The sequence below is a fragment of the Hippocampus zosterae genome, chromosome 7 (genome assembly GCF_025434085.1).
Source record: "Hippocampus zosterae strain Florida chromosome 7, ASM2543408v3, whole genome shotgun sequence".
NCBI lineage: Eukaryota > Metazoa > Chordata > Actinopteri > Syngnathiformes > Syngnathidae > Hippocampus > Hippocampus zosterae.
In genome coordinates, this window is record NC_067457.1 from 18,953,347 (window position 1) to 18,978,790 (window position 25,444).

The window sequence follows — 25,444 nt, forward strand, 5'->3', positions numbered from 1 at the left end:
CGTGCTTAAAAGGCCTTGCGTGTGTATCCCGTCCCATATGTTCAGGCTTGTCCTAATTGTTTATCTAAACACACAATGACAGAAAAAGTCATCATCAAAAGTCTTTTTTTTTTTTGGTTGGTTTTGGGCCAGAACCCCAGCAGAGTTTTTAACTTTAATTGCATTGAACAATATCTATTTATGATGATGAGTGGATACGCACATACAATAAGCCCGCCTAAAATACAATCACACACACCCAAAATACATTCACACACATACATACATAAATACGTACATATACTGTATGTACACACACACACATTTTATGTATATATAAGTTTTCATTTTACACACTGTATATACATAAAGATAAAGACAGATAGACAGACAAGTGTATGTTTCAAGAAACAATGTCATCGAACATAAACTGGAAAAAAAAGTGTGAAAATAAAAGAAATAAATAATACAATACTCATAAATAAAATACAAACTAAACATACATTATAAAACATCAAACACACTAAAAAAATGGAGAAATGGAAAAAATATGTATATTTTCCCATGAGAATTGATGAATGACTTAATCTTTGATCACGTCATTGTATTCATTGAGAAAAATAGGTCATTGCCATGACATTTTGATGTATTAATACAAAATCTAAATTATTGGAGTTTATATTGTCGGTGACCCTACTTTAAATACATAAAAATATACAATAGATTATTAACATCAAATCTTGTTCAAGATTTAACAATGAAGGAATTTGTCATATAATGTGAGTCATGGAGATTATTATTATTGTAATTTTTTTTAAATTATGGATGTTACTGTCAACGTATTTAAAAGTATGTCTTACCTCTGCTGGTCATCAGGTTATAAAAACATGCCTGGGCATCAGTTCTGTTCAAGCGGCTCAGTTAGGCCCCGGAGGTTTCTGCTCCGATAAGAATGGGAGGGGGGGGGGGGGGGGGTTAAAAAAAAAGTAACAGGAGCTCAGGCTAAATCCAAGCTCTCCTTTCTCAGCAAGGCCGCATAACTCCACGCAGGTCCATGGCGGCCAAACATTCAGCTTTCTTTTTTTTTTTTATTTGGGAGGGGGGGAAAGAGGGGGTGAGGGGGAGCTTTAGGAGGGTCTTAAACTCCACATGGCATCCGCTCGCTCTGGTCCACTGCTGCTGGTGCTGTTATGCGTCGCAGCCCGATGGAGCGTGTTGTAGATCCTCGGGAGAAGTTCTAAAACAGGTGGCGGTCCAGTCTCACTTCTGGTTTAGATCCGTACTTGTTGATTTTTGTGAAAGGGGGGGAAGTCACCTTCAGCACCTGGAAGAAGGCAGAAACACAAATAGCTTTACATTTTAACATGCAACCGCGTTTTATATCAGGACAAATTTTACGGGAATCACCCCCCCCCCACCCCAAGACTCGCAAATTGGGTGTCATGTGGAAGAAGGAAAAAGAGTTTCATGCCACGCTGCCAATGTGACTGCAACGTAGACGGAGAAATCGAATCCATCCCACAAACGAGAGCCAGACGGCCTCGAAATATGGCAGTCGGTGACATTTGTGGAACATGCAAAACTACTACGATCGACGTAGGTCACCCACGGTATCGGGTCGATGGTGCAGAAACAATAGAATGAGTCATGCTACAGATTATCCGACGGATTAATCAGATAAAAACAGATTTTATTCTATTAAATACAAAAAATGTGCATGTGAGAAGCAGGTATGACTGTGGTCCACTTGGGGTTGCCTGGTGAGTGACATGGGTGTCGGCATCAGAAAGTGAGGGTCGTCTTAGCTGTTGTGAGTTCCAGTTGGCGGCTGGTCGTTAACGGGCTAACTCTTCGCCGGTCTGCGTGTTTGTTATATGGCGTTTATTTTGGTCTCGCTTTATAATAAAGCGATTGAAAGAGCATTGACGGCTGGGTCTAACAAGCGGTGGCGGTCTATATTAAATGAGCTAATATTGTTTCCCGTTATTGTGCTTTCAAGCCCCATCAGGTCAATTAAAAAAAATAAACTGTCATGTCACTATGGGATTTGTGTGTGTAACTTTCATTTGGAGCTCGGTGTTTACAATCCAATGTCAGAAGACGACAATGTCTCCTGTAGGCTTTTACAATGACCCTCGCCGTGGCGGAAATCTCATCCCTCCACGTGGCCATTCGAACTTTTGTCTGGGTTGTAGAAAACAAAGGCGGCGCCCATTCGCGATGGCGAGCGAGTCATTATGTGAAAACGGATATGGGGCGTTTTGGAAGAGAAACAGAAGACTGCTGGCGAGAAAAATCAAGCGCATTATGAGTCATTACAGAAATTATGAGTCATTTTTCAGACCTTCCCATCTCGAAGCGGTACTATGAGTGTGGTTTTGCACCATAAAAAAAAAACAAAAATCACACTGAAAGGTTTTGATATAGTGATATCACAGTGAGAACCCAGGGCTGTATTTTGTCAGATTCATGTAAGACCCGTCCATCATAAGAGTTGCTGTGACACACACAAAAAAAAAAAAATCCCGCTTGCGTATTTTGTACGCTTGACCAGAGAGCGGCTTCAATTCCAGCACCGGGTTTTCTCCGGGTACTCCGGTTTCCTCCCACATTCCAAAAACATGCACGGCAGGCTGATTGAACACTCTAAAATTGTCCCTAGGTGTGATTGTGAGCGTGGATGGTTGTTCATCTCTGGCTGGCAACCAGTTCAGGGTGCCCCCCCCCCCCGCCTACTGACCGAAGATAGCTGGGATAGGCTCCAGCACCCCCCGCGACCCTTCTGAGGATAAGCGAATCGGAAAATGGATGGATGGATGGAAAAATTGTTTCACTCACAATGGGAAAAGGGCTTTCGTTCCCGTCAAAAGTTGGAATATTTTCCCCGCGGAGCCCCGACTGGGTCTAGCGGCTCCTCGTTCATTTACTCCATCACAGTTCCTCTGTTTTTCTCCTTATCCGCCGCGTCTCCAGCGTGACTTATCTCCATCCTTTCCACTCGTGTGCCTCTACCAACTTTTCAAATCTCTTTCCATGGCTCTGTCTTTCCCATCAATCCGTCACTGAGCTCTCGACAAACCTTCGCATGATTCCTGCTTGTTTTTCCAACTCGTGAGTGCCCGGGACACAATCGCGTGCGCGCGCGCACACCCGCATACATACAGATGTCTTCCCACCACACAGTACAGCCATCGCCTCCCTTGCTCCACAGCTGTGTGTGTGGTCCCGTCCGACTATAGGCTGTTACATTGTGCCAGACAGGTCAGGCAGCGTCACTAGCCGGTATACGAGAGGGGGGTGGGTAACTTGACTTGGTTGGAGGGCGGGGGGATGTTTGTTTTTCTGTTTCCAATTTGGTCTGGCCCGGGAGGAACTCCACACTCCGTCTCAAACGTACCATTCATGACGGCCCGACGCACGTGATTACACGCAAACACCCGCTCGCCCCGCACACCCCCCGGTCACGCTCGCAGAAGGCGTGGCCAATAGTACAGTTCCCACCTAAACACAAGTTGGTTGGCACCGCTCTCGTCTGCCTGTACGCCTTGCGACTGGCTGTCAAGCAGTCTAGGGTGAATCTTGCTTCTCGGTTAGGCAGGACTACAGACGCGTGACATTTAATCAGAAGCAATTATCATTGTGTTGATCATTTCAGGTCAGCTATCAAACAATCAAACATTTCATTCACATCTGATTAGTCAACAGCCATCAAAATGGCAATGCTTTGTTTTCAATTGTGCATTCTTGCATGGCCCTTGCTGTATGTCAAGCAAAGACCCAACCATCCTATTTTTTTTTAAACCACCATAAAAAGTCAACTTTACAAATTACGTCGCCATTCGACGCAGCCGCAGCTTGAACGTGTCCAAAGGAATGACTATTTCAAGGAAGCCCCAGTGTGAAAAACACAAACTAAAACACGCATTAAAAGTACTGACCATCATTGAGACCACGCTCGTCAGTGCAACCTGTTCAAAGCAAGAGCAGACACTGAATCAAATTCATGGAATCCCATTTTACGAGCTGACAAGCAGAAGCATCCCTGGCAGCGTTCAGGAAAAACCTTGCTCCAAAAAAGAATAGCCAAATAACGTCTGGTTGTGCCCGTGGCTGCCGAGGCAGCTTTCCAACTCACGGTGGCCCAGACATACAGAGCGCATATTCATCCTGGGCGACGCGGGCAAGCTGCATAAATCAACAGGTATCTCAGTATGGGTAAGTCTCTCATGCTGTCAAAAAAATAAATAAATAAAACAAATTACAGAGGAGAAAATTTTTTTTTTTTGTAGTAATCGTGGGCGTCATGGAAGGAACTAGTAGCGGGCATAAATCAACATGTTGATTGTTGACTCTCTGGCCTCGTCCATCTGCCTTTTTTTTTCCCCTTTCAGAAATTATGGAAAACAAACCTCATGCCAGAGGAACACACACACACACACACACACACACACACACACACACACACACACACATACATACACATGTGCCAAAGTCGACCAGGTATATAAAACGCTTTGGAAGTGCACCCCACCACACCCACACACACACACACGTGCACTTGTCTGTCTGGTTAATCTCAAACATGACATCACTCGCACATAAGCCGTCCACAGAAAGAGAAGGGAAAGGAAGAAAGACGGCCACGAGGCGCATATGCACCGACACAACTCTTTGCCGCCTGTGTAAACACACAAACACGCACACTTTTCCACTCGCGCAGAAGCGGACGTTTCCTGCAGAATCGCGGCCCCTCGCCACCGCCGCCCTCTCCGACTGACGGGAAATGTATCTGGACAAACTTAACGCGCACACGCGCAAGCACGCAGTTCGCTAAGCCACAATGTTGACTTTCATATTTGCTTGCAGGGACGAGCCGAGCGCCGTTTCTCCACTATCGGGAAGCGGTGGCGCCATCGGTGATGTCAATTTCAGAGAGGAGCGTCAAAATGTGTCACACGATCGCGAGAGTTTGTGAGTTTTCTAGTTTGAGCAGGGCGCACAATGATCAGTTTGACAAAGTCAGCGAAGGCCCTATTATCAGATGTCTCTCGATGATAAGCTTTAGCGATTATCCTGTGGTTTGGGGGTTTTCATTTTCCCCCTCTTCAATCTGCTTGGAAATGGTCAGGGCCAACAATCATACATGCTAGACATGTTTAATATTTACGATAACAAATCCTTAAACCGGGCAAATGCATTCTGACAGCCGTGCTCAAATTATCCAGCAAAGGGCCAATTGTTGGATGTGAAAGACTATCCTCTGCGATTATCCTGCGGTTTAGTGTGTGTTACGTTTTTTTTTTTCCTGGCCTGCGCAGTGCTGATAATCGTAATTTTTAAACCTCTTCAATATTTGCGATCACACATACTGAGAATCAAGACAAATGTGAGCATTTTTCCACCCATCCAGGGCGCAATCAAAATCTGCAATTGCCGCATGTTTCTGAAAGATTATCCTGAGTGATTATCATGTGGTGTGGGGTCTGGTTCGTGTTTTTTTTTTTTTCCTCCCCAATGTGCTTGGAAAATGGTTAAGGGCAACCATATTTACGATCGTCAACACTAAAGGTGGGTTAACGCTATTAACCACAATCAGGGCTGATGTGAGCCCGATTTCACACTTGTGTACACTCACACTGATAGAAGGGCCAAATTCAAGGGGTTGACACGGGCTGTCAATTGTCATTTGGTGAACGTGTGCAATTGGCTAGCGACCGGCAAAAACAAGTAGTATGGTGGGCTGGGCAAATTAAATCAATGTTTCAATTCCAATTGCAGATGAATTCGTCGATTATTATGCCCATCCCTAAACCAGAGAGAACTATTCATAGGCATGTTTATTCCCTCCATTTCCAGCACAACGATTTGTGCAAATCGCCCCGTAAAACAAAAGCAAAAACAGGTGCAGTCCATGCAGCTGCCATCGGATATCAGAGTAGGCCATCTCAACTAATTCCATTTGAGCATCCCCAGCACTGAATTGAAATTCAAGTTCAGTCTATTCAAAAGAATTTTGGGGTGGCGAAGTGGGCCGCAAATAACTGTAATGGATGCTTCTTCGGATGTGCTTATTAAGCAGATTACATTTGCATAATCTTCTGTAGACTTCCAATGGCGCTATGCTTTCGACGCGCTTCAATGCCGTTTCCTCTTGCCCGTGACACTTCCTTGACACATCCCCCCCCCATCCGTATTCAGAAATTAAAATGGCGGAACATCAAACACTTTGCAAAAATTGCAGTGCAGGAATTAGCCGTAAAATAAAAAGAACAAAGAAAAAAGAAAACGAGAGATTGAGCACATGAATATAAACTCTTTTTTTTTTAATCGAGTGTTGCAATTTGTACAAAACTACACTTGGATATTTGTGGAGGGGCATGGGGTGGGGGACTCTTAAGGTTAAGCCCCCAAAGAATTAGCTTGCGTCACAATCGTCTCATTAGGTTTGGTTAAAATCTACTTCAGCCCAGTAAACGGCCGCCTTGGGTGCAGTAAATATCAACTCTTCTGTGGAAAAGTACGTCTTTTTCATGAAAGAAATTCAAGTCTAATGATTGAAATTATGTTTTTTTTTGGTTTTGTTTTTTTAATAGAGGCAAAAGAATGCACGCTTGCGGTGAGGAGGTGAAATCAGCCCCTGCGGACAAAAGTGAGAGGACAACTTTTGAGTGTGAAACAGTAAAAAGCCTAAAAGCCATGCCACAGAACAAATGCAGAGCACACCACCCCCATCGTGCTATTCCTCTTCCACACACACACACACAAGGACATTTAACTGTCAGCCATAAAGTTTTTGACTATAGCGTGTGATCCACCCCCACCTTGCACCTCCCACTTCCTCCTCTTCCTCTCACTCCTGTCTATGCTAATGATCTCCTTGCTTGTCCATGTGCCCTTCCGCACTTCTTATTTTACCTCAAATGTGTCCTTTTTTCGAATGGTCCTCATAACAGTGCACACACTCATCCCTCCTTCCCGGTGCTAAACTTGAATGGCCAGCAAGGGCATCCACGTTCCATTTTTTTATCTCTTATTTCTTGACACACACACAAAAAAAGGAAAGCTTCCTCATCCCACCCTCTTTGACCAAACAGTCTCCTTCGCACCCTGACCATGGGCCTCGGACACCCGCCACCTCGTCTCCCTACCACAAAGACCCCCAGATGTGTGCCCCTCTTCATTTCCATTTCAAAAAAAAAAAAAAAAAAAAGGGCAGAGGCGACCACCTCCCTTCCCATGCTTGACATCCAATCAATGAACCCTCTTCGCACACAAACACACACTGCAAAACTGAATAACTCAGAAAAGCAAGACAAGTGCACTGTTGTAATTTAGTCGGAACTGTACAAAAAAAAGGGCTCATCATTAGAGAGTAGTCCAACAACTTTATGTCTTGTTGTCAAACACTGCACAAACATTTTCCAGTTTTACAACAAAAAAACGACACTTCGCCTAGAATGCACATTCGGGACCGCAAACGCATCACAGCGGGGCATTAAAATGTTCAAATTCAAACTGAAGTTTCAAGAAAGCGGGTTCACGACAGGTTACGTATTACTTTTATTGGATTTATTTGTCAAAATGTACCGATTTCGACCTGGTTTGGGCTTGAGAGCACTGACAAGCTCATAAAAATGTCCCGCTGCTGCATGGTTGTCTGAATCATAATCTGACACGGCCAGTTCAATAGTGAACGCGGTTCCTGCTTGTTTTCATTGCGGCTCTTCTTTTCGTCCAAGCCGCCTCCGCGAAGCAGGAGTTTGCTGAAAACTCGCCTCTTAAGTGGGGGCAGCGCACAACACGGCAATGAGTGCGGCTGTTGTGAGCGCTGAGTGCGGCTAATGGTTACATAACTGAGTGATTGGTAATTGGCCACATTAGGAGCCGTTCTTCGAGGCGAGCACAAGAAAGACGGACGGCCCTCTGCCCTGTCAAAAGGTTTCGACCGGCAAACATTGTTTTGAAATAAATTAGCCAACTTTCACGAGGTCAACAAGAAACTTTTGCTTCCCTTGAGCCATTAGGAAGTCAACATCAGTGCCACCTTAAGTTACAAAACAAAAGTGGATGGCCATTAAAGATTAATTCATCTATTAGGGAGTTGCTGATTTTTTTTTTCTTTTAATGGGATGGCTTCGAATGAGCTGAACTTTAATTCAACGTCAGAGTGGTATTGAGCAGCCGCGGATAGTCGTGTCACGGCGTGGATGAAGCTCGCCTTCCCATCGCGGACGTTTGTTCTTCACCAGATAGCAACCCGAGACGCTGAATCTAAAGTGTGTCTGATCAGTGCAGCCGAGAAGTGTACTCGGCTCACCATTTTCCAATTTAAAATGTATTTTTTTCATTACATCATTAATGAGACTCCGAGTACAGACGTGAACCCTACAGAGCATGCATTTTTCATCCTCAAGAGGAGACCGGGGTGGCGTTGTGCCCTAACCCAAATCGGACAAGTGAAAGAGGATATGTGTGGAACGTTTGGCAAAGAATCACAAAAGAAAAGCAGATATTGGCTGATGTCAGTGAGTCACAATCTTGATTGTGTTACAAAATACTCAGTCTTGGTCATGGTTAAGGTATCTATTTTGAGTGTTCCATTTCCTTGGTTCATCCAAAAATGTTGCTTCCAAGTGGAGTTTCCAATCCAGATGTAAATAACTGGAAGTAAAAGCTTAATTGAGCTTCTGGCATATTTATGATGGCTATCAAACCCAAATGCTTTCAGTCCATTTGGAAAATAAAGAGCGTGGGGTCCAATACTTTGGTGGGGAATAATTTAAAAAAATAAATAAATTGCACATCGGGAGAAATTCCAATTTTATACAACGCAATCTAAAAATCTACTCTTGATGCCAAGTTAGTGGGCGACCAACTTCTGCCAAAGTTCATGTTCCTTGGAGAAAAGGCCTCAGGGCATCAGCTCCAACCAACCGCAGTTTCTGTCTTATTGGATTTTCTCGGAGGGTTCCTAGTCAAAATGTCAAGCTGGACCACAGGCAAGCTGAGAGGACAAGCCAGGATGAGCAGCCTAGCGGCCAGCTCCATTTTTGACCCCCCAACCCCAACCCCAAAAAATACATAAAATAAAAAAGAACCCAAAACCAAAGCAAAAAAAAAAAAAAAAAACCCTGTCATTTCAAATCAGAGCTACAATTACCCGAGACAACATAAAACGTCTGCTCCTTGTTTCGTAGACAGAATGGCTGACCCGCCTATTTCGGAGAGGACCGAGACGACGTTGAAACGGTCGCCAGATGTGTGTTGCCAGACGACAATGCCAAAAGGGTTTGAGCGCTTGTGTGCGTGCGAGTTTGTCTGAGCAATGATTTAAAAAGCAGCTGAAATGAGTTCAGCACGCATCTCAGCAGGTACCCGTTGTAACACTGAGACCACCTGTCGAACATTACGGTTCAAAAACCACGTACGGTGAACTCCCGGTTCATCTCATCTTCCAGACCAGCCCACCCTTAAGAGACAATGAAAACAATTTTAACAGTTTTCCTCCCTCATTCGTAGAAATGACAAATTAAGGTTTGTTGTGCTTTTTGGTTGTGTATTTTTTTTTTTTAATTATCGGATATTTTGGATTTGGGGGAAATGTAGAACTGACAAAATTCACTCGAGATTTTTTTCCCCAAATTTGTAATGAGATAAGAAAATCTTTATTTGTCTCACAATGGAGAAATTTCCAATTTACAGCAGCAAAATTGCGAAAGGGAGACAGTAGAAGCCAAAAAGTATATAAATAAATATAAATATAAAATATAGAAATAAGCATATTAAAAATGGATGAGTAGGGGTGAGTCCAGGTTTTCAGAACAGTACCACAATGGGGTTCGCTTGGGAACACGGAGTAATACCACGATGGTTTGCCAACAATAACAATGATATCATGACGCTGTAATAGTGAGATAAACAATATATTGGAAGAAAACCATTTCTGAAATGCCGTGGGACATTTCTATGCTATTCTGCAGGTCAAGCACAAATAATGTGCAGTGCTCACGCAAACTGGCAATGAGATTAAAGTATTTGGACTAGCAGAAATGTTGACGACCAAGACGGCGACCTATTATCAGCCCCTGAACGTCAACGCCTGATCCTACAAGCTGCGGCAAGTCATGTCGGACATACCTGCATTCAGATACGTCCATAAAAGAAACACGCGGGCACAATGCGGCATTCGAGCGGGGGTGGGTGGGGAATAACTCTGTACTTTTCCCATCAGCCTTTTCGGTGTTCCAACAAAAAGAAACTTACAAGTTGAATCACATTCAGGCCACTTGCGCCTCGGTCACATTTTCCAAAGCTAATTTCACTGTCTCTCTGTCTGATGGCTTAATGTGGGAAAAAGGAGAGGAAATTACCATCAGGGGGTTGCTCTCACGGGAAAGCGTCGAGTTCTGTAATGCGAACTCATAACACCAGAGCATGAATATCTTAATTGTGCATTTATGAGTTTGAACGACGGCACAGCGTTCGACACTCTGCAGAGGCTTTTTCGGTCCAAGACGAAAGCCACACTTAGGAGGAATATAAACACACGCTAATGTACTACACCAGACAAGAGTCCAAACCAAATTTGCCAAGAAATGTGTGCGGGATTAGCGGTCGATAAAATCGCTTGCTGCTCTTTTGTCTGACAACTGGCAACTGAGTGGAAATTGACTTCGGGGTCCATTTTGGGGCGAAGAACCGATCTTAAAAAGGGACGAATGGATCTTTCTATTGCAAATAGAATTGAAAAAAACATCATGACATTTGCCTGGAAGTCAAAAACTGTCAATTACTGCACATATTAGCAACAGGGTGTTTTTAGCATACATCAAGTGAATTCCAAACGTGCGTACAAACAGACTGGTTACAGTTTGAGTCAAAATTTAAAGAAAAAAAAATGGGGGACAAACTTCAGTCCACACAATAAGCTTTCATGTGTGACCGACTGTTATATAGTCGGAAGCAACAAGTTGGACGTTTATAACCCCATTTGCTGTCACCTGACACTTGTAAACGCTTAAATCTACTCAGCCGCCACTTTTATCAGCTTCCTTGGTGTCGTGGCAGGATTATTTACTTTACAGCAGTAAAAAAAAAGATTTAGATTTTTTTTTTTTAAACATTTGGGATGTCCCACAAAAACAGTTTTAAAAAAGACATTGGCCTTTAACTAAGAACATGTGCTTATAACAGTCTTGACGTTAAAAAGCCTAAAATGATCCAAAACAGCACGGTGACAAACTGCAGAGGGTGGCTTCAGTATTTTTAGCATTCGCCCCTTTGTACTAAAAGCCAGATAACCGACAATCAATGCACGTTGTATAATTAGCTAAAACGCTACACAGCGACCAGAGGCAGAAAAAAAAAAAACACGACGTCCTAGTCTGAGTTAGCTAAGCGCTAGCGACGGAACCGTGCGCCGGGAACCTCGCCAAAAAAAGTTTTTCTAAAAATAAACCAGCCATGACAAATGAGTGTTTTCCCTTATGAGCTACAGTGCTGAATAAACACACACAAAAAAATTGGGCTAGTCTCTCCACAACCGTGACGACAGAAAAGTATCGATTACAAGGCCGCCTTTCAATGAACAAATGATGTGTCCGGTCTTTCGTGGGCGAGCGCCAGGAACGTCATCAGAAAAGGGCGACGATGATTGCAATCAATCAGTTTCGTCTGGACAAATTTGCTGGTTTGAAACTTCCAAATTACATATCTGTTTATCAGGCTTTTTTTTTTTAATAATAAATTCGGTACGGCCCCCGAGGGGTCGGTTGGTATCTGAGAAAAACTAAATAAAACAGCAACAACAAGGGCACAAACTTCACTCATTTAAATGCAAAACAACAGCCGACACCACAGTTGCGGCAGCAGCTATTGAGTACTATTACTCAAATGTCGGCAAATCGCTCGTGAAAAGTGATCTTTCCCACCCGGCAGCCACGTTCTGTATTGTCAGCGTCTGAAAAGTATTTTGTCACATCGAGATGAAAACAGTTTACCCGTAAACGGTGATGACATTTTTAGACCGTGTGACGTTTGAAAGCAATCGTTGATCCTAGTGAGTATCTTTCAGAGTACAAGTTGTTATTCAGCTTTTCCCCATCTGGTGCATGATATTACTTTTCTCTTTTCTTTTCTTTTTTTTTGCAGCGATTCCGAATCTGTCCTCCTTTTTTTTAGCACCTCAGATTTTTAAAATTAGAATGTTTTGTAACATTTATGAATTGAGGATTAGGTTGAGCAAAAGGTGCTTTTTCTTCTCCCCTGAAATGTGATACTGCAGCTATAAATTACAATGCATGCTAAAAATCCACATTGCACAAGCTTTAACCGATTAAACGTAAAAAGGAAAATAAAAGAAAATATCTTGTGCTTGAAGTAGACTTTTTGTTTTTCAAATCAGCGCTAAAAAATGTATTTAGGGACACATAAATCTATCTCTGACGACAATTTGCTGTTGGCCGGTAGAATTATGATCATCCAGCTACGATGATGCTCCTGGCGTTGATTTCTTTTTTTTTAATCTGTCACACCCGATGATCTGACGGCAAAACATGACATCACTACATGGAATAGAAATCCAGCCGAACCGAAGCCCAAAATACACTGATCAAAAGCCGGACCTTCTGTTATGGCTTTGATTTTTGGGGCAGATGACAAAGGCTGCCCACTTCAAAGGAAGATGGCATTCCGCCTTGCGATACAGATGTGCTGATTGAGCAAATTAGGTTCACGGCATATCATACCATACACAATTTGAGAGTCACTCAGACAATTTCATGCTTTCGTTATGAAATCACACCATTGTATGCATCGCACGACTGTGCAAAAGGTTTCGGGGCTCACTTCAAGATGTCCTGGTTTTTTTTTCTTTGCAATATAGGGTGACCATAAATTTTTGAGCAGTGGTGTATGTTTCAATGTTTGCAGTACAAAAAAACCACACACGCACACACACTACAACACCACAACTGCCGATAGTTACGAGCTTTCACGATTAAACTTTTCATCAACAAGTGCAATCCGATACACATATGTACGTCACACACCTCCACATAACGCACAAAATACCTACACGGATATAAACATCAAATCAGTGAAACTAATCAGTCAAATTCAGTCAGCCATTTGATTAAGCATCACCACAGTAAAAAAAAATAATCTCCGCCTGTGGCTTTATGACTCTATGTTCTAATTAACCCCATTTACGATTTGTTTCTATGCAATATTGCAACATGTGGTCCCTGGGAGGATTATTTAAATGTCACTCTTGGACTGAAAAAGTTAGCAAAGCCCTGTTGGAAACAAAAAAAAACTTGTTGAATCGTATATCGTCAGATGCGAATTACCTAGTGTCGTGCTTCATGAAGCTCCAATGGGATCGTGGTCACCGCCATTCAGCCTCAAAAGTTGAACGGGCCAGGAGTAATGTCTACTTGCGCTCCCCACCGTCCTCCCCCCGCAACGCTGAGCTGCTCGGAAGCGACCAAAAGACAAACGCGCGGCAGCCCGCAAAATCACTACAGTTGTTCCTCCGTGTCGTACAGCGCGTCAAACCGTCAATAAAATGATGGCGAGATGCATTCCAAGCGCCTGCGACTTTCCCCTACTCGCTCCCGTGTCCGAGACCCTCGCACTTTTTCTCCCACGCGACCAGAAAACTTTCTCCTCGGCCCAGTTGCACCGCAGAGGCTTCACATCTTGCAGCCATATGAGTAATCCGTGGTTGTCTCCATAATGCGAGCGCGCGCACACACACACACACACACACACACACACAAAAGTGCTGTGTTCTATCCCACACACACATACGGGAAAGCGTTTTATAAGCAGACGTTCTATTTAAGAGGTCATCAACTGGTTTGAGGTTTAATAGTGGCTTCGAACAAGGCCGTGAGACAATAACATCCAGCGCCTGGACGGAAAAGTAGCAATATTTGACATTATGATAGAGATACTTTCGGTGTGGTGGATTTTTAACGGGACGCTGAGAAACGTGTGAGAAGGTTAGGCTACACGACAAAGTCCATTAAAAAAAAAGTTGGCTAAACACTGAGCCCTGAGGAACTGTGACTACGTCAATCTGGTTGCATTTCAATACACAGATATTTGGGTGGGAATATAATCAATTAAGTTACAATATTTTGTCTTGATGGACAAAATCTTGCAAAATTTGGAGATACAGCCACAATTTACAATATAAACATGAAGAAAGTAGCCGAGTATTGAGGACACCATGGATATAATACTGATTTTCCATGATTAAACTCAACTTTATTTATTTTTTTAAATGCTTATACCGGAAACATTTTTTTTCACCACGCCAGAGGATCTTTATTGTCGCCGTCAAATGAAAAGACAAACATGGCCTGCTTATTTTCTGTCAGTTTGGGACAAAAAACTCCTTTTCATGAGACACGACGCTTTTGAGAACTAATTTGCCATTATTTAAAGTCACTACTTTTTTCCCCAACTCCAAAGGGTTACCACAGATGCGTATCATCACTGCCCAAAGAAAAACAGCTGGATTTATTTTTTAAATTTTAGATGCCCCCCCCCAAAAAAATTAATGTACAAGCCTTTCATCGGACGCTACGTTATTTTCAATACTCGAATATGCAGAAATGAACTTGAAAACGTTTTCACCACCGCAAATGTTCATCTGCGGATGCATTCCGTCACTGTCCAATAAAAAGAGAAAAAGAAAACAGGGATTTTTTTTTTTTAATTGCAGAAAATGCACAGAACATGGACTTCCGGGCGTTTCATTGGACACATGAGTTTTCTTGCTTATTTTTCAAAATGTAGGTTACTCAACCAAACTTCCTCCAACTCCACAAGTTTAAACAGATAAAACTAGCAAAGTTGACCTATCCTGAATTCAGGCAAATTTGAAAGCCGAGGCTTTGAGTCATAATTACGGAGACTTAATAGGTGTTGAAACGTGCTTGAAAATGTTTCACTAAGGCTAAACAAATGACTTTCTGTGGCTTTGTGGACGATGTACAAAAGAAACCCACAAAATGTGGAGGCCCGTGATTTTCATTGGACATTCGGACTTTCAAGGATTCAAGATGCTGAAACACACTTGATCACTTTTTCTCAACATGACAACGTTAACCCACAGCAACCAAGACAAGCTTTTCTTTGGGCGTCAGATCAACACTAAAAGCAGACAAACTGAGGTAAGGAGTAAGTCGATGCATTTCATTACACGCTATTGTTTTCCGGAGCAATCTTCCTGAATTCCTTTACAGGGTTATGCATTTTTGTCGCTGTCCAATGGAGAGAGGGTATTTTTTTTAAACAATGACTTATTTTGTTTTGTATAAAACAAAAGCCATATAAAACGTGGCTGAAACATACTTTTTTTTCTCCGTCAGACATTACAACTAACTTTTTACAGCTCCACAGGGTCAACCGACGGTTGCTTCAGATCATAACTATAAACACCGAATGTGGAAATAAACACTTTGCTTTGAATAGTATGGTTTTTTTAGCATGCATTCCCCCCCCCCCCCCCCCTCGGGTGCACATTGTTAAAATGTAGTTGGAAACTTTTTCTCGACTCCACAAGCTTAACCCACACGGACTATCATCACTGCCCATTAAAATCAGAAAAAAATGGGCTTCTATTGCATTTTGGATGAGAAGCGGAAGCTCAATTTGAGGGAATACATGCTTTGCATTGGCGAGTAGTTTTCTTCTATTTTTGACTTTCCTTTCTTTGAACACTTTTTTAACTCCACAGGGTGAACCTGCAGATATGTATCGTTGCTATGAAATGAAGAAATAATTTTTTTTTGAAATTCCTGAATTTTTAAAATGGTTTGTTGTGCTACTCCAAATTTTGCAGGATTGGCATGACCGATGGCAATATATTAGGGTCTAAGATGCCGAAACTTTGGTCTTTTTTTCCAACTACAAATTGATTGATTGAAGATGTGTATCATCGTTATTCACTGAAAACAAACAAGCAAACAACAATATTGGGTTATTTTTTCCTTCACATTTCGGATATAAACAAAAAAACTGTTGAAAATGTGTTTTACTGGCACAGTGATGATACGTTTTAAAGCCAATCTACTGCTTTGCTCCAAGGTTACAATGAGGTAGGGCAAGCTTTGAATCAACTCCTGAAGGTTAAAGTTATTATGAATAAAAGTGGGCGCACATGAGCAATTCTGTTTTGCTTTTTTGGGGGGGGGGGGGAAAGGGGTGAAGCGGTGACTGGAGAACTGTGGAAGGACTGTGTTAAAAAAGCCTTGCTCGCAGTGTGTGCCTCATTGTGCTGGCCTCGCATACTCGGCTCTCCCCACAGAGTTGTCATGCCTACCCCGGGCTACCTTATCTCAAAGGAACATCACACTTTCTTACCAAAGGGGAGGAATGAAGGAGGAAGGGGGGGTTAGGTTCGTGAAGGTGGCATTAGATTGGGGGGGGGGGGTTGCTGAGCAAAGGCTTTTGGGCATCCATCATGCAAAGTTGCAACAAACATTAGGCCATTATGAGTTTCACTTTCAAAGCTGATAAGGGGGAAAAAAAGTGGGGGTGCAACAATCATGGTCCATGCACCCCCCCCCCCCCCGCACCTCCAGACCCAACAATGAAAGAGGTGCAAAACAAGTGCTTTGATCCATGAAAGCACAATTTCCAACACTTTACCCTAACACAAAAAAAAAACTTATCAATGAAAGCAAAGTAAACAACGAGCACACTGATCAGAAAATCAATGCCAACAACTCCGTTAAAACAGAAGACAGACAACAAAACAACCTACTACTTGTGAGGCGACCGCAACCGCGGCTGTCCGACCGCCGCGTCTCGTCTGGTCTCGCCGCGGGCTCCCCGGCTCACTTTGGCGGCCAAGCGGTAGCAGCCCGAATCGTACCCCCTCCTCCCGAACCAGAAGCCTCCTTCGCTCGCACACTTTGTATTGCTGTCCCGAGCGAAAATGTGAGCTGCCATGTGAATTCAACGCTTTCCTGCCTCCCTCCTCCTCCTTCTCCTCCTCTCTTTTTACTTCCCTCCCTCATCCAGCAGCTCGCCGTTAGTTACATAAGTCGCCAAGCGGCCGCGCGTTGTCGTAAAAGCAGCGAACACATCCAGACTTGTCCCGGTCCGGATCGGCTCCTTCGACGGCTGCACTCCGAGCTTACCATATGCCTTCTTTGCTTTGCTTGCTTTTTGGACGCCATTCTGACAGTCTTAAGTGTGTTTCTTACCTGTTGATCCGGAGAACAAGAACATTAGCTTCTTTTTAGCTCCGTGCTAAAGATGGAGCTAGCTGCAGGGGGGGGGGGAGACTAGCCAAAGGCACCACAAAAACAGGCTGCTTCGTCTCTTTCTTAGTAGTTTTTGGTGTTGTTTGATGATGGCGTGCTGTATGTCTCTCTGCGTTTGTCTTTTTCTTTTCTTTCGTTTTTTTTAAATAAAGAGTTGTTGTTTTTTTAAGTAGTACACGCCAAGCGGGTTAGTTGGGGGCTCACATTCGGTATCCTGTGTTACTCGGCCCGACAAAAGAGAAGCAGTTCCCGGTTTGTTGTTGTTGTTGTTTTTGTTATTTTTAGTTCGCGTGTGGCGGTGTTGTCGCTTTTGCTGTGACAGGACATCTCTGCCGTTTTCGACGGAGGCGTGACGTCACAGGAGGAAGACACAGCTGCAGCTCTATTAATATCAACAAGGAGCCATCCGAAGGACTCTTAAAGGGATACGCACAGCCTTGTGGGACAAACTGCCCTCATCCGCGACTGTATTGGACAACCAAAAGATGAAAAGGCACAAACAAGCAAAATCACTTCAGGGTTACATTAAAAAAAAAAAAAAAAGAAGACCAAGTACGGACATTGGTTGCACACATTCAAATCATGTTACCACCAACATGACTTGATTTTATTTCGTGCAAAAGTCATGAGTTTGAAGCGTTGCAACCAATGTCCATGCTTTTTAAAATATGTAAATCCAACAGACTTTCTTTTTCAATGTACTGTAATTCATTCAAGTGATTTTAAGTGGCACGCACTGACACAATCACCTCAAATGTAACAAAAATGATAACCCACATTCCCTCAATGAACTGCATCAACTTTTTATACGGTTGCAACACACGCTTTAGACTGAGAATCATATTTTGTTCATGTGATACTTACAGGCCATACTCTGTTTGAGTGTGAGGTTCCCAAACCTGTCTGACTTCCAACGTGCTGGCATTTCTCACCCTCGTAATCGAGGTGAGGTTAACCTTGCTGATCTCAAATCCAACGCAAAGGAACTCCGGCACCTCCTTTATTTTTTCAATCATTTATCCATTTAGGTAAAGCAATTGAGAACAGATTGTCATTTGCAATGCCAACCTGGCATCGACGACACCTGAGAGAATAATGGTTGTGCGGCCAGGTTATGAATGAATGATGCCAAATATGAATGATGAGTGGGAGGAGTGATGCCATTTTCTCAGTATCTCCATTTCATTCACAAAATCGGACAGGCAACATCTGGCCATATAATGAAAAAAAAAAAAAACATCAGACATATGATATACTGTATTTATCTAAAGATTCTTCAAATAGTACTGGTAACAAATTCAGCTCAAACAAAGCGACAAAACTAAAAGGCTGGCACTGAAAGAGACACACAGTCGTGATAAACTGACTTTACAGTAAAGGTCAGACTAAATCATCTTCAAGGCTAATACATTAAATAGTGACTCCTGCAGCATCAGGCACCCATGACAAACTTTTTGTTCATGTGCACACTAAATCACTTCAAGGCCAAGTGAAATACTGCCTCTTAAAAGACAAAACTCAGTGATACAACTCAAATGAAACCATTTCAAAACCCACGAAAATCAAGACTGGCTCTTAAAGTGACACACACTCGGTAAAAACTCATCCAGAATCACTTATGGGCTGATGCAACAAAGACCGACTGCCACACACAACGTAGCGATTGTTACTGTGCTGACTGTCACTTCTACTCTGAAGACTGACTCCTAAAGACACCCACTGATAACAAACACATCAAGACAAGTCAAACTAAACTACCGCTACTTCAAAGAGTGACTCTTCCAGAAACGTACGACTCATGATAGATCCCTCGAAGGCTAATACAAGAAAGACGGAATCTCAGGCACAGACGCACACTCATTGATAACTCAAATTAATCTGCCTAAAAAAAAAATATCAAAATAAAGATGGACTCTGGAAAGGACACGCACTCAATAAATGATAAAAAACTGCTACGAAAACCAAGAATGATACTAATTTCTCTTGAAGTGACACCTCACTGCTAAATTGATGTCAAAACACTGCAGATTGATTTGGGATTATTTGGATTAAATTTGAGAGAGGCTTGGTACTTACTAAAGAGGTTAATTTAGTAAAAGATCGGGAAAAAATATAAAATAAAGCCACATGCAAATTGTGTCACCACAACGTGATGTATAAAGATGCAACGGGATAATCTCACCCCTGAAATCTCAACCCCCGGGCAATCTAACTTGGTAAAAGTGTGTATAATTGAAGCCAAACACGGTTTCCCCTCAAACGCCGACCAGAGAGCAGACGGCATACATATTAATAACTCTTATCTGGTATCGCTAAGCACATAACCATGGGGCAAATGGGCCGGCGTGATGAAAATATTCAACGCTCAATGGATTTGAGCAAAGATAAACGGTTAGACGATAAGATAACACTGTTAGAACTCTATCAATAGCGGCTCTTCAATCATATGTCTTTCTAATGGGACTTGAATAGAAACGTTAATTTTCCATCGTCAGATTTTTCATGACATTTTGCAAATGCTGTTTTTTTTTTTGTGGCGACGAAAAAAGGCCGTGCCTCGCGGGCAAGCGCTTTGGATGGACGACGGAGGAAAAGGCACCTGACAAGTGGTTAGTTTGAACTCTTTTTTAATAGATTTTTAAAAAAATTGATATTATGTGCACAGTCTCTCTAAAATGGCAACTTGGTACGGGATCCGCCAATTCGCTCTACGACTTGAAAACTATTGTCTGACTCCCAGGTGTAAAAAAATCTGAAAGTACAAATATTTTGCCAATGCGTCAAAGTATTTTATTTTTTTTTTAATTTAAGGTAGCTCAAGCAGTGGAAAACACCAGGATGTGGATGGAATATATGAATAGACTCGTGTTCTTTGCGGTATTCTAAGGTGTGCTTGTTTGTTTTATCTTTAATTGCTCAAATTTTCAGACACAGGAGTGGCGCAGCACACAATGAGACACCACCCAAGTCTTTTCCCTTTCTTTTTTTGAATGCTGTCAGTATTTAAAAAAAAAAAGAAAAAACAAAGCACTTGCAAAGGTATAAACCAGGGGTATCAAAGTAATTTTTGTCATGGGCCACATTTTAGTTACAGTTTCCCTAGGAGGGCCGTTATGACTGAAATAACAACAATAACAAAAGTTAAAAATAACAGTTGACTCAACTATTGTTTAAGTTACTTTAATGAGGAGTTTGGTTCCAAGAAAATGCTTTCAATATGTCTGACATATTACATAATGACAATTTTGGTTGAGATTTTCTCAAGCATCATGCAGGTTGACGTGCTTGATTTGCTTCCGCGGGCCACAAAAAAATGATGTGGCGGGCCAGATCTGGCCCCCGGGCCTTGAATTTGACGACTTGGTATAAATTATTGAGAAAATTATGAAAGATAGAGACAAAAAAAAAAAAAACAACACGCAGCTTCAACTTATTTGCCTTTTTTGGGCGGAGTCTGTGTGTGTTTTTGACAGCAGTCCAGCAGAAAGGGTAATCGAGATGGCAAAATGCCAACCGCACTACTGCCAAGCGGAACTGTGGACAAAGTGGTTGCATTGTGTCAAAAGTGGCTAATGCATCTCTCTCCAGGCAGGTCAAAACAAGAAGGCAAAGTCAATAATAATACACTTTCATCAAACATCCACCAGAGCATGCCGCCGCAATTAAGGACATTTGAGGTGGCGTGGGTGAGTTGCTCCGCTAATTAGCCACGGGGTTGGTCATTCACGACACGAACGCCTCTGTGCTGGCTGCTCAATCCAATCGGGGCAAGTCAACGCTCATAAACAGCAACAGTATACAGGGCGGGCCAAACGTTGGTGTGCGCTTGTGAAATCAACTTTTATAAGGAATTAAGTCATGAAGGACGGAAGGTGGGAGAGTACGAAAGGAGGTAAGCAAAGAAACGCGTGTGGTGGGGAAGGAAGGAAGGAAGGAAAAAATCTGTGTGAAAGGAATCAAGGTAGGAAAGAGGGATGGTTTGCAGGAAAAAAGACGCAAGGGGGTATAAAAGGAAGGAAGGAGCAATTAAATTGTGATTTTTTTGAATTTTCAAAATTTTCGAATATTACAAGAACTCGACAGGCACCGATTCCACACAGCGTAAAGTCAAATCAGTGAGTAAATCGAGAGGGGATTATTTACGTACTATCACGTGACAATTTTGTTTTGGTGGGGTGCCATGAGATTTTGCTCCTGTCAAACATGTGTCTTGACTCAACGGTTGGGAAGCACTGTCGGAATGCTAATTAAAATTAGTTGTGCCCTATGAACCGACGAGGACAAAATGTGCCTCCCTCCTTTATGAATAAATGAAAAACCTTCCTCGGCAATCTTTTAACTCTGTGGGGGGGGGATGGTGAGATCATGGAAGGTGTTTAACATGTTTGTTGTTCGTAACACTGCTGCGTGTGCGTGCGTGCGTGCGTGTGTGTGTGGAGCAGGGCCTTTAGCACAGCGGGGGGGGCTATGTGTTCGGAGCAGCCCTGGCTGGCATGGCGTCAAGCCACTGCTGAAACGGTTGCCGTATTCTTCGAGGAGGGCGGGGGAATATCAAAGACTTGTTTTTTTTCCTTCTCGCATGATAATTAAGGCATTGATGTTTTTGTTATGACGGTTACAAGACAACATCGAACATGTGGTATCAAAACGAATAATTAGGATGCTCTTTTTTTTTCCCCCTCGGCGGTAAACCACAGCAAAGCAAATAATTTCCTGATTGCAAATTTTTGCGTCTTTGCGTCATTATCGTTTGTGAGAAAATACATCAATGGACTTCAGTGCTTGTCATTTTGTAAAGTCATCGCGATTTAGTTTGAGGTTAAGTTTGCGATCAGATAATAGGAGGCTCGCTTTGGTGAAGCAGCATGGGGCTCATTACACAAGAACACTTCTGAACATCTTGTTTCCAAGTAAATAACTCTGTGATCACAGGGCCACTCCATCTTTGGTATATATTGAGGACAGCCGCTGTCACGTTTGTCTGAATTTCGCACACTGCAGTCCGTGCATTTGCTAAGTCAAATCTCTCCTCGCCTTCGCACGTGGGCAAAGGGAGCCGCAGCCGCTGATGAGCTTTTAGCCATTCAGAGTCCAACGAACAGATATGAGGCGATCACATTTGCGAGAAGTTGCCACAGGCCATGACTCAGGCTCAGACGCTCACACCGAACGAGTCAACCCAGATCCTGACATCACTCCCTGGGCCACACCCCTTAAAGGCACACAGGCAACATTTCGATTACAAGAGTCTGGCTTGGGCTCCAGCTCATCTCTGAGCTTCACAAGCGCAAAATTAAAACGGAAGGTCAAGAATGTTCATGGGGTGGTCCATGAAGCTGCCATGGGTGTTTTGGGAATGTGGGAGCAAACCAGAGTACCTGGAGAAAACCCACACAAGCCCGAAGAGAACATGCAAACTCGACACAGGAGGGTCGGAGCTGGAAGGTTGACACGCTAACCCGCCTTGTCAAGAATGTGCAAAATAAATAGTGTTGCATAAGTCATATTTTCCATTTGGCCTTTGGAGCTTTACACTTCAAAGAAAATCAGGAGATGAAATACAAATATGACTTATTACTTCTTTTTTTTACGAGACATTGTTATGTTAACCAATATTGGCAAATTAAGGGAACATTTTTATTACGTTGGGAAACAATCTCATATTCATGTCGATGAGATTATAATTTTTTTTTTTTGGGACGGGGGGATTCTTTACCGAAACACTGTCGCCCGAGAGGAATGTGTAATTAGCCACACATATTGTCTCTCGTGACAAATGCAGGAATGACGTTTCAATTTCCAACTCATCCATCACGGGCGGACAGATCAAATTGAACACGTCCCTGAGAGCATGTGAATATTTGAAAACACTGTAAAAACACACACACACACACACACACACACACACACACACACAAAGAGGGAGGTGGTTGGGGGGCAGCCATATTTTTCTTGTTATTTTACGGCTATCTATGTGCTACTCAAACAGCTTTGCCTGTCCAGGACACTTCCAATAAAACAGAATTTATAAGGCAAAGTAGCTTAAAGGGTTTAGAGCAGTTATCTCACAAGGAGAAAGATGTTGGGGGGGAGAGAGAGTTATTGTCAAGGAGGAAATAACTTTGGGGTGGGGGGTTCTCCCCTCAGAGGAAGGTGAATAAAGTATTGCCTGACTTTTATTTATTTTTAAATTGGGGACTTTATTCTCGCGGGAAAAAACAACATTTGACATTTTCCGCCGCATGGTGGGTGACTAGTTAGCGCGTTCTCCTCATAGCGCAGAGGTCATGAGTTCAATTCCGGGCCCTGGCGTTCCTGTGCCTGCGTGTGTTTTCTCCAGGTACTCTGGATTCCTCCCAAATTCCCAAAACATGTACGATGGATTAATTAAACACTCTAAATTGTGGGACTGTTTGTCTATATGTGTCCGACGATTGGCTGGCAACCAGTTGGGGGCGTACCCCGTCAAAAGTAATGAATGGTAATACGCAGTCATTGGAATTACATTGAAGACATCATGAGTTTGCGTCGTAGTTTGTTACGCTCAAATATTAAAAACTCAATGCAGTTACTGTAAGTGGCTTTTTATTTTTGTTATTCCTGCACATTTTTCCAGATGTGTTTGTGTTCACGGATGATTATTGGACGCGCTCAAGTTGCCGTTCAATTGTGTAAGTAATCAGTCACGGCTCGTTTGACATGGTCCCGTCGGCCCCCGCGTCCTCATTTTGAAAAACAAACACGCTTAATCAGAGCAACATGCTTACGGCGCGTCACGGCCATTTTGTTTGAGGGCCTGAAATCGGGCGTGCGACGCGCCGTTTGCGAGTTGCGATGCCGCTCGCTAATTATCACGCCAAGTCTGACGGCTCGAAATCTTCATTCCAGAGAGGAGGGGTCGCTTTGTGGGAATAATGATTTGCAATTTCTTTTTTTTTCTTTTGTTGGGAGGGGGGCGGCATTATGTGTGCCTTTATGTGTCAAGGAGCATTTCTGAATCTCTCTTTGGGATGTCCTGCTTTGGGATAGTTGCTAATACAAGATGGTCAAGGTAAAACAAGCCTAATTTGAATTAGCATCATTTTGTAAAATGTAAGGTTTGGTTGGGGGCAGGGGGGAGAGACACGTCTGGTTTCAAATATTAATCTATCCTTCCCCATTGCTGATAGAAAAACCAAATGACATTGACGTTATGCAAAATAAGTTTTGCTTTCATTGTGTTTGTTCCTTCGGGGATTTGGTTTATTACTTTTCATCCTAAACAAGCGTCAAAACAGTTTTTTTTCTCAATCCCTTGCAAGCATTAACTTGCGTCAAAAAAATGGAAAAATAAAATAAATACAAAATATTTTCAGGCAATGTGAAAATAAGTGGTTCCTCTTGGAAAAAAGCAGATGAAAATGTGATCCTGAATCGACCCCGTTAACAATTATCATTATTATTATTATTAATAATCATAAAATGAGCTGTCCGAACCGCATGGCTCAGCACCGCACCTCCTCCAGCTCCCGCGTTCTTAACTCGTGTGGCGCTGTACAGGTGAAGCAAGGTGACCTTGGGCAAATATTTGCGGCTTGGAATCCCATACCTCGGGTCTTAAGTTTACAACATCTCCATAAATCACTGTTCCTTGACACGTATAAATTGCCACCTTGTCTTCGGCAGAGTTTGGCACAATTGCCGCCTCAATTGCCATCCAGCAGGCTTTTATTTTGACATGAAAAAAAAACTGACCAAGGAAGTTATTGTTCTTAGAAAATATTGGTCACAAAATTAGTCTTCCATTTTTTTAACCGTGGCTATACTGATGACCTAATCACCATTTCTTGGTCGCTTTAATTCATTTGTACTTGTAGTCTGTACCCCGTGTTGGATCAAAATCGTGACCCAAACATACTGGGTCAAATCCTCAATGTGACGGGTTTATATAAGCCAGCGTTGGCTTGGTCCTTTTTGGACCCAGCACGGGTTAGCCGATTTTCTTCACTTTTAACCCAGCAAATTTAAAAGCACAAACACGCAACGAGAACAACGAGCAGATGCTAAGATCGAAATTGGCAGCCAACTCCACAGACATCACCTCCCGATGCCACTCACCAGGCCACACCCCTTTAAGGCACACAACACACCCCACCACAGATAAGATTTGTTCATTTGGGAATCTTAAATTATTGCCAATT

At 42.8% G+C, this 25,444-nt stretch overlaps 1 protein-coding gene across 10 annotated transcripts in view; it reads right to left on the reverse strand.

The window, feature by feature from the left end:
• trps1 (trichorhinophalangeal syndrome I) overlaps positions 1-25,444 on the reverse strand; it is a 96,800-nt gene that overhangs the window by 54,715 nt on the left and 16,641 nt on the right. For 4 of the 10 annotated variants that reach the window (XM_052070297.1, XM_052070299.1, XM_052070295.1 and 1 more), the window contains one exon: positions 840-1,303. In XM_052070297.1, coding sequence (XP_051926257.1) covers positions 840-852 — 13 coding nt within the window. In that variant the 5' untranslated portion in view covers positions 853-1,303. Of the gene's footprint in view, position 1; positions 65-839; positions 1,304-13,328; positions 15,249-16,755; positions 17,618-25,444 lie in introns of those variants that run through there. The other 6 variants (XM_052070302.1, XM_052070292.1, XM_052070301.1 and 3 more) reach the window with 5 other exon arrangements.